The sequence below is a fragment of the Gigantopelta aegis genome, chromosome 10 (genome assembly GCF_016097555.1).
Source record: "Gigantopelta aegis isolate Gae_Host chromosome 10, Gae_host_genome, whole genome shotgun sequence".
NCBI classification, from domain to species: domain Eukaryota; kingdom Metazoa; phylum Mollusca; class Gastropoda; order Neomphalida; family Peltospiridae; genus Gigantopelta; species Gigantopelta aegis.
In genome coordinates this window covers 65,223,736-65,238,362 of record NC_054708.1, presented here as the reverse complement: position 1 = coordinate 65,238,362, position 14,627 = coordinate 65,223,736, and the positions used below count along the sequence as shown (strand labels likewise).

Here is a 14,627-nt window from a genome sequence, read left to right as displayed (position 1 = left end):
CTAGCCACTAACCATTAACCCCTCCCCGGGACAAGCAGCACAGATAGTCAAGGTGTTTCTAAATGACAATATCCTTCGACAGTAACCCACTGGGCGATTTCTCGTTCCAGCCAGTGCATCACGACTGGTATATCAAATACCGTAGTGTGTGCTATCCTTCCTGTGGGATGATACATATAAAAGATCCCTTGCTACTAGTGGGAAAATGTAGCGAGTTTCCTCTCTGAATATATATGTCAGAATTTCCAAATGTTTCCTATTTGCTATTGTTTTTAAAATCCATAGCAGTATGTTGCAGCCTAAAACGGATTTAGATGTCTGTCCTACCCCATGGTTTTGGGTTGTTTTTCATCACGTATTGACGTATATTTTTGGTGAGTTTGAATAGGGAGTCATGTTTATCAATAACATCGGGGTTTTGTTATATTAATATTACCCCTGCAATTAAGTTTAACATTAACCCCCTGTCCAATTAAACGACTATATTCACGACTGGCTATCACATCTTGGTTTTAATTGATCTGATACTGGCATTTTAAAATTATGATATGTTCTTCTGTATTATTTTAAGGAAAATGAGTACACAGTAATAATGATTATTGATGTTTGGTTGTTTACTATCTTTGTGTAATTTTGTTCGCCAGTATGGGTTGGTTATTAATGATTTCGTGGAAAGTGCGCTTCGTGGAGGGATGATGGGGGGAAGAGTCGAGGAAAGGGAGGGGGTGGAATAAACAATTTACTGTCTTGTCGTTTTGGTCTACTGAAAACTTTGATTTAGGTTTTGATGCATTGTGTGGATTCAGAAATGTTGTTTTCTGGTAGTTATTGACAGATAGTTGGGGTGGTATTTTACATGTAGAAATGTATTTACTGAAATATTGATGGCAAAGCGTCTACTTATTCTGTGATTGGTGGATATTAAAAGTTGTCCCACCCCACACACCCAACTTTCCAACTCGCAGTTATTTTTAGAACAGCTAAAAAAAATTGAACACATTTATATGTTGATGATATGTTTTGAAAATATTGTTTGTAAACAGATCTCATGGTGATGATAGCTTCAAGGAGAAGTACGTAGAATTGAGATTTGTTTGATGATGAACGGTATTTTATTTTTGTATTCAAGCATGCTGTTCTGGTCTCGTAATCAACTCTGGGTCGTAATAGTTGTCACGCGTGCTCGTGCTGTGAATAAACATTATTGTAATACCTTATTCTTATTTTGTTTTGTTGTTTCACAGACGTTGAATGTACGAGTTAGAATACTAAATCTGAACGACAAAACGTGATCAAGGCCGTATTCTTTCACAATACAGAGACGAATGGATATTTGGCAAAATAGTGGTTGATTCCATGAATCATTCTAGTGCCTCGAGAAGCTCCTTTGCTGGAAATTTCGTGCACCGCCATAAAGAAGACTGCCATTCCCAGAAATGTTTACTAAATCAACGCTAGCACCGAAAGGTCCTCTTTGGAATAAGTACAGTGGTGATGACGTGCACTCATGAATCACTTTCATAATATTTTCATTTATCAAATACATGTTTATTAGTACATTAATTTTAATTTTTCAATTTGCTATTTATAAAGAAACAACAAACCAAATCCCCCCCCCCCCCCCACCCCCCAACAAATAAACAAGCACGATTTCCAGTTTATAAGCTCACAAACTTGATTTCAACTCTCGACATAACAAAGGGAAAATTAAGATTTCAATTAATTTCAATTTTGGTTTCACAGTGCATTATACTACTGGATCACAGTTTACAATAATGCTATTTTTACTTGTGTGTAAAGTGGTAAAGCGCTCGCATGATGCGCGGTCGGTTTAGGATCAATCTCCGTCGGTGGGCCTGTTGGACTATTTCTTGTTCTACCCAGTGCACCACGACTGGTATATCAAATACCGTGGTATGTGCTATCCTGTCTGTGAGGTGGTGCTACTAATGAACACATTTAGCGTGTTTCCTCTATAAGACTATATGTCAAACTTACCAAATGTTTGACATCCAATAGCCGTGCATGATCCTGTTGAAACAAAACAGCCCGATGCTGCTGCGAAAACCGAATGGCAACTGGCGTGATGACTTCGCATCTGCAATTTTGTCCATAATGTTAGGCTCAGACTACCAACTGTCTCGATAGTTGGCCTACTCGCCGATCTATCGACTTCTACGACTATCCAGTTGCTAGTCTGGGCACTCCCACAACTCGATTCTTGTCGTATACAAGTCCTACGACTGACGAGTAGTTAATCGGAGCGGAAGTTGGGGAAATTACAACACAACTATTGAGTTGGACAACTTCGTCATGAAAGTTGACAGTCTGAACCTAGCATTAGACAAACAAAATCCATAAATATTTTCTTTTCCCAGATGGAGGTTCCCGCAGAAAGTGCTGGTATTTTACAGTACTAGTATTAAAGGGACATTCCTTAGTTTGCTGCATTGTAAGATGTTTCCGACTAATAAAATATTTCTACGATTAAACTTACGATTAAATATATTTTCTTGTTTAGAATATCAGTGTCTGTATATTCAATGTGTTTCTGGTCGTCTTAATATCTGCAAGAAGCCCAAACTGGATTTTGTCCTCAAATAATTTCGCAAAAAAAATACGAAATAAAAATATATGTTAGGAAATAAAATAAAATTTAACCTAGTAAAAATATTAGAACGATCAGAAACACGTTTAATATACAGCCATTAATATTTAATGCAGACAAATATATTTGATATGTAATTACAATCGATACAAATTATCTTTTAGTCGATCACATCTTAAAAATTGCAGCAAACTCAGGAATGTCCAAATAAGTGAAACGTCCTGCTAAAATGCTCATAAGTGTATGTAACCGTGAAATGGGTTTTTCGATTGTCTGACTTCCCTGAATACTTTAGATATGTGACATACCAATAATGTTACTCAATATCTGATGACCAGTTCCGTTTGTCATTAAAGCAACATAATAACTAATGGATTAAAACACATAACCAGTATTCCCAAACACCGTCATTTTGAAACAGTACATGCAGTAAGTACTACAGTGTATGGAGAAAACAACAGAGGAATCCAACAATACGTATAACGTCAGTTACTGTTTAATGTCCATTTTATTACAGCTGGGTGGTTTTTAAATAGTTTGTTCATTTCATTACAAACTGAAGAATGAGTATTGTGAACAACGTTATATACAATTTGGTTTAAATAGAGGTTCAAGCAATGACTTGTGTGTATGCTTCTCCTCCTCATTAGCATATATATATATATATATATATATATATATATATATATATATATATATATATATATATATACATATATACATATATACATATTTATATATATATATATATATATATATACATGTATGTATGTATGTATGTATGTATGTATGTATTGATGTATGAATATCTATATATTGTATGTATGTTGAGGTTGACTGTTACATACATTAACGCACTGGCACAGGGATAATTAAATCCTTTGTGACATCACAAATTGCCCCATGCCGTTGCTGGGACTCGAACCTGTGGCACCGAATAGCCCGCAAATTGCGAAACTAAACACGATGCGCTCTGGGCTATTGAGGCATCCATAAAAAAGTATGCTCTTTAACTCAACCACATGCATGGTGCCTACACTCTACGCGTATGTATGTATGTATGTATGTATTTATATATGTATGTGTATATGTATGTGTGTGTGTGTATATATATATATATATATATATATATATATATATATATATATATATATATAGTCAGACCTCGTTACAACGACCACGTTCGTCACTGGGTCACTTTGTCGTTATATCGACATTGCCGTTATTGCCATGAGTTATCTCATTTGCCAAAATACTGAATAATAGTTAGTGAAGACTGAATAACATTTAAATAATTAACGCATTGCAATTATTATTAAAAACAATAAATACACGTACATATAAATATATTTTTTTAAATAATTATATATATATATATATATATATATATATATATATATATATATATATATATATATATATATATATATATATATATGTATATATTAATCAAGGCGCATTCACTGGCAATCTAATCATTTTTAATGTTAAAGACATCTACCATTGGTACCTACTTAGTTTACAAAATATCATCGAAATAAAAGTAGCTGCGCGTGTCTGCCAAGTAGGTGCGTGTGTACTGCCAACGTGATACGGTATCTGTGATAATATAATGTCCTAGTAAGCAGGTATTGTCATACGTCAGATGCACGTTTGTTCGAATGTGTTCTGTAGGTGTTGGGAGGTATGAATTCCGGTGTATTGAACAGAATAACATTGATGTACGTTTGTTCCCGACAATTTATGGTCGGGTGGTGTAACCACGGTCGTTGTAACGAGGTCTGACTATAATATATGATGAAACAATTAAACAACTCCATTTGTCTTATATATATTATTATTATATATAAGCTGCACAATTACATAGGTAATACGCTTTCACAATTAAAGGGACATACCCTCGTTTTTAAACACTAGAGCATATTTTCACTATTAGAGCCGTTTATCATCACTGAAATCAAACATTACTTCTATTTTATTGTTTAGATTATCCATTTCTGTACAACCGAAGTGCTTCTGGTCATCCTGTTGTTTCTAATATCACAAAATACATTTATCATATTTGTTTAAACGCACGTGCGTGTGAGTAGAGGTTATTGATTCGAGTTCTAGTCTAATTTTTTTACGATATTTTCCGGTTTTAAAGTCACAGACTCATCTTTCACTCTGTTGTAACTTTATCCAAATGTTTTGCAGCTTTGTACATTAACTAAATTTAGTGTCCATTTTACGAGTTGAAACTAGGTTCTGCGCCTTTAAAATACCGTGGTCCAAGAAAACAATTTTAACAGTTTACCAATATGCTATCTATTATTACGAGAAAACGGTACCAAGTCCAAGGAATGATCTAGGTGGGTCAGACTGAAATACAGAACTGGCATTTTAGAGACCATGAAATTAGAAAATCGATTCATGTATCAAAGTCTGTAAAACATGGTATAGACGCCGTCAGACAATGCACATACCACAGTTAATTTCTGCTAATTGGTAAGAAGCGCTTATGTTGTGGTGACGGGTTACCGCTGTCAAAGTAACCCAATAACAGCAGCACGTTAAAATCATGAACTGTCAAAACACCATGTGAATCTGGCATCTCCAGCTCAGTGTGCACTACTCGATAGCCGACACGTTTAAACCATTGACTGTGAAATACGTTTTGAATCTGTGCAGTAGACTGTATCTTGTGCATATAAACTTTGTGGCGTTATATATTAAATATCACCAGCATTGCAAGTGCGTGTGCAAGGTAGCAAGGGTCGAAACCTCCTGCTCCAAGCGAATTTGTTTTTATTATTATATTTGCCCACACACACCCCAAAGAAAAAAAAACCCGTAGCTTTCTACAGTCTAGAGACCATCGGTACTCCGCCCTGCATACATTCTTGCACACGCGCCTGTAGACATTTATACCATATTCGAGACTAAAACCTTAAAAAGAAAAGAAACAAAATGGTTCGTGAAGACAAAAAGGTTACCACTAAAGCCGCTAACAGGAGTGATGGACAGTTGGGCTTATGGAGACATTACCTCAGTAAAACGTCTCAACAATGGAAGATTATAGCCATGGCTATGAAGACGGGTGTGTAATCCAGACAGGGGGGTAACAAGATGCAAGTAGCATTGATTTAAACTTGTGCTATTAGACGTTGTTTGTATACTATAGCACAGGAAGACAGTGCATTTAGCACATTCAAGATAGCATGTCTAGGCAATCCAAAGGACGTTTAGAAGAGGTGTTGTCAGCATGTTCCGGTGAATTACTGCCAGATGCTTCGTTTATGGGAGTGCCACTCTTTAGGATGTACGTCCATTTTACTTCAGCCTTAGGATGACTGACCCTCGAAGAGTCCACATATCAACTAGTTTATTCATAAACATACAGTTTCTTAGTCTAAGCAACATGAATACACCACTAAACCACTACTTACCATTGTGTACTCGTATCCTTATTCACTACAGCCGTATTTGGTCAACCTTTATGACAAATGGCTGACGTCTGTTTCATTTTAATACCATAAATGAACTACGTTTATATACAAACATGGTTATTAGACATACGACAGGTCGATACATAGACATGTCGAGAAAACCATCGCCACCATCTTCAAACATCCGGCCCTAGATCTATGTGTTGAGGTATTCCAAATATGGAAATTTCACATATGCATTTAGTCTATATATGAAAATGTCTCAGTATGCATATAAATTATGTATGTAATATCGCAGGTATTCGAGATAACCTTGTTTGAAACGGACATCGTCATAGTTGACCAAGTTGTCCTGGTATGATGCATCACAAGACGGCATCCACCTTTCAGAGTAAACGTTAGAGACACTCCTCTTTCTCCTTGGTCTAACAGGATACGTTATCCATTAACATCGCGTCTACGCTGGATAAACAAACTGCATAACAAGACACATCAGGTATTTTAGGCAATACATTTCGAAATACACATACACATCATTGATCGTGGCAAATGATCTACAAACATGGTTTCCATCGTAAAATATTGCAGAAAGGGTTTTCGAGATTTTTAAAAATCGAAAAGTCCTTTCGCTTGAAGATTCCTAGGATATTCGAGGCATGCAACCTGGCGATTAAAAGGGTTTCCAAGTGATGTTCCAATGATCGATAAAAAACGATATTTATCGGTGTCGCTCTACCGATCTGATGATCGATTATAAAAATCCATAATCGATTGTGTGGGAATATATTAACTGTAAGTTTAGATTATAGAACTGATGTAAATATGCTGGGGACTGGGTTTGTTTTTATGAATACCTTATGGAAAAAAAAGATATTAAATAGTTATTAAAGGCAAAATTAGTCATTTGTAAGGTGAACACGACAAAAGGTGCATAATCCTTATAATTCAACTCCTTCTAATATTCATATAATTCTAACCGATTGTATAATCGAAAGTTGATCGGTTGGTACCAACCGATTATAATCGATGATCGGTGATGAAATTCCAACCGATTCTCAACACAAAACTATCTTTATCCATGAACCTTCTTTTGTTTTCTGATGCCGAGAGTATAAATGTCAAGGTATTCCCAAATGTATCCGGTTCGTGATCATGAAGATGTCTGTGTTTATTTTCAGTTCTGTATGCTGCCATGAAGTAAACTCCGCGAGGGAACTGTATCCCAGTGTTCTTGATGATCTAACAGCAGTAGGAGATAGTTCAGTAATTAATTCGCCTTTTTCTTTTGCTCCTTCCTTTAGGTTCATAATATTCCTTACATGTACCTAAACGAGAGAAGGAAAGGAAGAAACATTTGCACACATATATATATATATATATCTGTTTGATGTGTGATATATACTTATTGCAACATATTTTGTATAATTTATGCTAGGTTTCAGATTACCAACTGTCACGACGGAGTTGGCCAACTCGCCGATCGTACGACATCTACGACTGTCAGATGTTATTCTGAGCACTCTTACAACTCGATTTTTGTCGTATACCAAACCTACGGCCGATTAGTTGTTAATCTGTGCGAACCAGTCGTAAGTTGGGAGTGGGGAAAATTACAATGCAGTTGTCGAATTGGCCAACTCCGTCGTGACAGCTGGTAGATTGAGCCTAGCATAAGAACAAACCCGTTGGTGCCATATCTACTACTACAACCTAGTTGTAGCAAGATTAAAGTTGTTTTGTTTAACGACAACTCTAGAACACATTGGTTTATTAATCATCGGCTATTGGATGTCAAACATTTGGTAATTCTGAAATGTAGTCTTAGAGAGGGAACCCGTCACAGTATTCCAATTAGTAGCATATGCACCATCCTACAGATAGGATAGCACATACCACGCCCTTTGATATACCAGTCGTGGTGCACTGGCTGGAACGAGGAATGGTTAAAATGGATCGATTCTAGACCGACCGTGCATTAGGCGAGCGCTTTACCACTGGGCTACGTCCCGCTCCAATAGCAGCAAGGGATCGGTACAATTCCACGGTGACTTCCCGTTTAATAGCAGCAAGGGATCGGTACAATTCCACGGTGACTGCCGTTTAATAGCAGCAAGGGATCGGTACAATTCCACGGTGACTGCCGTTTAATAGCAGCAAGGGATCGGTACAATTCCACGGTGACTGCCCGTTTAATAGCAGCAAGGGATCGGTACAATTCCACGGTGACTGCCCGTTTAATAGCAGCAAGGGATCGGTACAATTCCACGGTGACTGCCGTTTAATAGCAGCAAGGGATCGGTACAATTCCACGGTGACTGCCCGTTTAATAGAAGCAAGTGATCGGTACAATTCCACGGTGACTGCCCATTTAATAGCAGCAAGTGATCGGTACAATTCCACGGTGACTGCCCGTTTAATAGCAGCAAGGGATCGGTACAATTCCACGGTGACTGCCCGTTTAATAGCAGCAAGGGATCGGTACAATTCCACGGTGACTGCCCGTTTAATAGCAGCAAGGGATCGGTACAATTCCACGGTGACTGCCCGTTTAATAGCAGCAAGGGATCGGTACAATTCCACGGTGACTGTCCGTTTAATAGCAGCAAGGGATCGGTACAATTCCACGGTGACTGCCCGTTTAATAGCAGCAAGGGATCGGTACAATTCCACGGTGACTGCCGTTTAATAGCAGCAAGGGATCGGTACAATTCCACGGTGACTGTCCGTTTAATAGAAGCAAGTGATCGGTACAATTCCACGGTGACTGCCCGTTTAATAGCAGCAAGGGATCGGTACAATTCCACGGTGTCTGCCGTTTAATAGCAGCAAGGGATCGGTACAATTCCACGGTGACTGCCCGTTTAATAGCAGCAAGGGATCGGTACAATTCCACGGTGACTGCCGTTTAATAGCAGCAAGGGATCGGTACAATTCCACGGTGACTGTCCGTTTAATAGAAGCAAGTGATCGGTACAATTCCACGGTGACTGCCCGTTTAATAGCAGCAAGGGATCGGTACAATTCCACGGTGACTGCCGTTTAATAGCAGCAAGGGATCGGTACAATTCCACGGTGACTGCCCGTTTAATAGCAGCAAGGGATCGGTACAATTCCACGGTGACTGCCGTTTAATAGCAGCAAGGGATCGGTACAATTCCACGGTGACTGCCCGTTTAGTAGCAGCAGCAAGGGATCGGTACAATTCCACGGTGACTGCCCGTTTAATAGCAGCAAGGGATCGGTACAATTCCACGGTGACTGCCGTTTAATAGCAGCAAGGGATCGGTACAAGTCCACGGTGACTGCCCGTTTAATAGCAGCAAGGGATCGGTACAATTCCACGGTGACTGCCGTTTAATAGCAGCAAGGGATCGGTACAATTCCACGGTGACTGCCCGTTTAATAGCAGCAAGGGATCGGTACAATTCCACGGTGACTGCCGTTTAATAGCAGCAAGGGATCGGTACAATTCCACGGTGACTGTCCGTTTAATAGAAGCAAGTGATCGGTACAATTCCACGGTGACTGCCCGTTTAATAGCAGCAAGGGATCGGTACAATTCCACGGTGTCTGCCGTTTAATAGCAGCAAGGGATCGGTACAATTCCACGGTGACTGCCCGTTTAATAGCAGCAAGGGATCGGTACAATTCCACGGTGACTGCCGTTTAATAGCAGCAAGGGATCGGTACAATTCCACGGTGACTGTCCGTTTAATAGAAGCAAGTGATCGGTACAATTCCACGGTGACTGCCCGTTTAATAGCAGCAAGGGATCGGTACAATTCCACGGTGACTGCCGTTTAATAGCAGCAAGGGATCGGTACAATTCCACGGTGACTGCCCGTTTAATAGCAGCAAGGGATCGGTACAATTCCACGGTGACTGCCGTTTAATAGCAGCAAGGGATCGGTACAATTCCACGGTGACGGTGACTGGTACCCACGTTTAATAGCAGCAAGGGATCGGTACAATTCCACGATCGGTACAATTCCACGGTGACTGCCCGTTTAATAGCAGCAAGGGATCGGTACAATTCCACGGTGACTGCCGTTTAATAGCAGCAAGGGATCGGTACAATTCCACGGTGACTGCCCGTTTAATAGCAGCAAGGGATCGGTACAATTCCACGGTGACTGCCCGTTTAATAGCAGCAAGGGATCGGTACAATTCCACGGTGACTGCCGTTTAATAGCAGCAAGGGATCGGTACAATTCCACGGTGACTGCCGTTTAATAGCAGCAAGGGATCGGTACAATTCCACGGTGACTGCCGTTTAATAGCAGCAAGGGATCGGTACAATTCCACGGTGACTGCCCGTTTAATAGCAGCAAGGGATCGGTACAATTCCACGGTGACTGCCCGTTTAATAGCAGCAAGGGATCGGTACAATTCCACGGTGACTGCCGTTTAATTTTATCCCAATATTTAAATTTCAAATATGTAGCTTGCAAGAAATGCATGAATTGAACAGTGAACAAAAAAATACACATATTTGAAATAAAAACAAATTGCCAAAAAAAATGATACGTCAGTCATTGGGGAATTGCACTTTTGTTACATTCTTTTCCCCAGATACAAGACAGCACACACCACGAACAGTTATGCAGCACTCAGTGGAACGTGAAAACTCGATATGTCCGCCAAGGAGCATAGATCCAGCAACTTACTGCATTTCACTGAGTCACAAAACTCAAGAGATCAAACTGGCCGAATTTACGAAAGGTGTTTATCCTTTAACCGCGTGTGTAACTATCCAAAACAGCCGTGTATAATTTAGTAACCAAATTTCGAAGCACGTTTATATTATACGCATATAATGAAGATCACTAAGTTATACACGTGCGTTTAAAATGCATTAGAATACTTAAATGCACGAAAGGGGTTGTTTAAGTCCTTCCTTCCTTTTATTTCTATTGGTAACGTTTTAAAGGGACATTCCTGAGTTTGCTGTAATTTTTAACATGGTATCGACTAACAGAGACTTTTTAACGATTGTAATTACATATCAAACATATTTTTCTGAAGAATATTTTAGTCGCTGGTTCTAATATTTGTACTAGGCTAAAATTCATTTTATTTCCACAAATATAATTTTTGTCGTACGTACGAAATTATTTGAAGACAAAATCCAGTTTGGGCTTCTTACAAATATTAAGACGACCAGAAACACATTGAATATACAGACACTGATATTCTAAACCAGAAAAAATATATTTAATATTCCTGAGTTTGCTGCAATGTTTAAGATGTTATCGACTAACAGAGACTTTTTAACGATTGTAATTAAAGATCAAATATATTTTCCTGCATAAAATATTAGTGGCTGTATATTAAACATGTTTCTGATCGTTCTAATATTTGTACTGGGTTAAATTTCGTTTTATTTCCTAAAATATATTTTTTCGTACGTACGAAATTATTTGAAGACGAAATCCAGTTTGGTCTTCTTACAAATATTAAGACGACCAGAAACACATTGAATATACAGACACTGATATTCTAAACCAGAAAAATATATTTAATATGTAAGTTTAATCGTAGAAATATTTTATTAGTAGGAAACATCTGACAATGCAACAAATTCAGGAATGTCCCTTTAACAAAAAGTTGATATTTTATAATAAATTTCACCGTTAGATATTTTAGGGATCGAGACCTCCCAGAGTGAAGATACTTGAAAATGTTTTCAGAAAACATACGAATTAAAAACTTTGGTTTCAGCAGAATGAATATTATTTGAGGTATACTTACACACTTCGAGGCGTTCTTCCAACATAGCTATCTGTTCACTAAGGGAGGCAATCCTGTCCAGCGGTATCATGGCTGGATTAGCCACGTACGGGAAGGAGTCGGAGTTGGAGTCAGGGTATGACGTGGATTTCCGTTCTGTTGTCGCTGTGGCTTCCTTTATCTCGTGCATGGTTACCATGGCTTCAGCATAATGATCAGCTAGGTACGACATGTTACCCTTCAGAAAATCCTATTGTATAAATAATAATAATAAAACAATGTGACAAGGAAAGGAATATTTGTTTTATGTGTAAGCCACTACACCGAATTCTTTCTTACTAATCACCATTGGCCTGCACTGACAATTCAGATAGCTGAGCTGCATACCCAGGACAGCGTGCTTGAATCGCACTTAGAGACATAAAAAAAAAAAAATTAAAATGAAGGAAAACACTATAGTTCAAATTGGTTGTCTAATTTAATATGCATTATCCCAGACAGGACAGCATATACCAGGATGTCTGATATTATTATTGTGAAGTACCGAATAGTCAATGAGTGCCTAATAAAATGAGTCGCGTGTACGTGTGCAAATTGAGTCTCGACCACCTTATAATGTTCGCTCGCAAGTCTAGACCCCAGCCCCATGCTCCAAGTTCTACTTTAATCTTCTCGCCACAGTCTAGACCCCAGCCCCAAATTGAAAAGTCTAGACCCCATATTCACATACATTTTGCTCGCCACAGTCTAGACCCCAGCCCCATGCTCCAAGTTCTCTTAATCTTCGACAGTCTAGACCCCAGCCCCATGCTCCAAGTTCTACTTTAATCTTCGCTCGCCACAGTCTAGACCCCAGCCCCATGCTCCAAGTTCTACTTTAATCTTCGCTCGCCACAGTCTAGACCCCAGCCCCATGCTCCAAGTTCTACTTTAATCTTCGCTCGCCACAGTCTAGACCCCAGCCCCATGCTCCAAGTTCTACTTTAATCTTCGCTCGCCACAGTCTAGACCCCAGCCCCATGCTCCAAGTTCTACTTTAATCTTCGCTCGCCACAGTCTAGACCCCAGCCCCATGCTCCAAGTTCTACTTTAATCTTCGCTCGCCACAGTCTAGACCCCAGCCCCATGCTCCAAGTTCTACTTTAATCTTCGCTCGCCACAGTCTAGACCCCAGCCCCATGCTCCAAGTTCTACTTTAATCTTCGCTCGCCACAGTCTAGACCCCAGCCCCATGCTCCAAGTTCTACTTTAATCTTCGCTCGCCACAGTCTAGACCCCAGCCCCATGCTTCAAGTTCTACTTTAATCTTCGCTCGCCACAGTCTAGACCCCAGCCCCATGCTCCAAGTTCTACTTTAATCTTCGCTCGCCACAGTCTAGACCCCAGCCCCATGCTCCAAGTTCTACTTTAAACTTTAAAAGTGCAGACCCTAGTGTCAGCCCGTGAAAATGGACACTCAGTTTAGTTAATCTACAAACCTGCAACACACATTTGCATAAGATTTAACAGAGACAAGCTAAGTCTATAATGTTTAAACGGGCAAGTATTGTGTAAAAATAATTAGAGCTTGTCTCTCGATAACCATTGTCTCGATAACCATTGCTTCTCAGACGAACATGAATGTTTAGAATTATGAAAAATGCACTTTGGAGTATTGAAAAACCTGGATGACCAGAATCACGTCAGGTGTACGAAAATTAATATTCTAAATAATAAAATATAAGTACTTCTAATTTAAATGATCAAAAACGGCTTTAATAGTGACAAATACGTCGTAGTGTTTAAAAACTAGGGTCTGTCACTTAATGTCCCTTCGGCTTTGTTTGCAACAACGATTCTGACTTCGATAGTTTTATTTTGATCAGACTGGATTTTTTTTTATTCTAGTTGTTTTATCTTTTGGTATCAGTCACTACTCTGCATTCTGCTGAGATGCGGCCCTGGGGCCTAATTCATTAAACTCTCGCAACTTTGCGATCTCGCAGTGTAATGCTGAAAGACTTGTAAAGAGGGTGCTTTGTTGTCTAGCAGAGCCTAAGAGACCTTTGTGAATTAGGCCCCTGGTTACGTATTACGGTTTTGTTGTTCAGTTCATATTGGCATAAAAATTACCTTTTTGTCGTACACACCTTTTTTCTTCTAATGTTAGGAAATCGCATTTGAGACTATCCAAAGATAACAATTCAGTTCCCTTAAATACGATGTTAGACCCAAAAAAAAACTTTTCCCTTTCCACTATACATAAAACCCAAAAATGTGGTTATACCACAAAAACAGAACAGGGAAAGGGAGAGAGCGGGGTATATGCCCCCAATTTGAGGCCCAAAACCGTTATTGATTTTATTCTAAAGAAAGGACATTCACTGACGCCACTACGGTAAACCAGCAAGTGTGTGTGTGTGTGGGGGGGGGGGGGGGGGGGGAGAGAGAGAGAGAGAGAGACTCTAGTCCATCAAGACTGGTCGATCCTCGAATGTTGTTGGGTTTTGCTTCTTTTTTTTCTCTCTTTTTTTGTTTTTTGTTTGTGTGTGTGTGTGTGTATGATTGCGCTCGTTTACACATCTTCCGACCGATGAGGATCACCATTCGGTAGTCCATGCAAAACCTGTGGTTTTCGTAACATGTGTATAACCCAAACATGTGATATGCCTCCAGCCAATAGCCTACTGTTAACCTAACCCACTCTCTAAAACATCGGCCCCTAGTGGTTATACGATGGGCAACAGACGATAACAACAGAATGACCTCAGGTATATAGGTTTTTCCGACATGTCACTTTACACAAACCGTGAATATTAATTTTCACTGCATTTGTTGATTACAACATCTGCGTCTTACTGGTGAAATACACACACACCAGC

At 39.4% G+C, this 14,627-nt stretch overlaps 1 protein-coding gene across 1 annotated transcript in view; it reads right to left on the bottom strand.

Annotated features, from left to right (window-relative positions):
- Nucleotides 1-5,957: 5,957 nt before the first annotated feature.
- LOC121383083 (epidermal growth factor-like protein 7) overlaps nt 5,958-14,627 on the bottom strand; it is a 75,998-nt gene continuing 67,328 nt past the window's right edge. Inside the window, exons 7-8 of the mRNA XM_041512855.1 lie at nt 11,788-12,016; nt 5,958-7,361 (exon numbers count right to left, since the gene is read on the bottom strand). Coding sequence (XP_041368789.1) covers nt 7,297-7,361; nt 11,788-12,016 — 294 coding nt within the window. The 3' untranslated portion in view covers nt 5,958-7,296. The remainder of the gene's footprint in view (nt 7,362-11,787; nt 12,017-14,627) is intronic.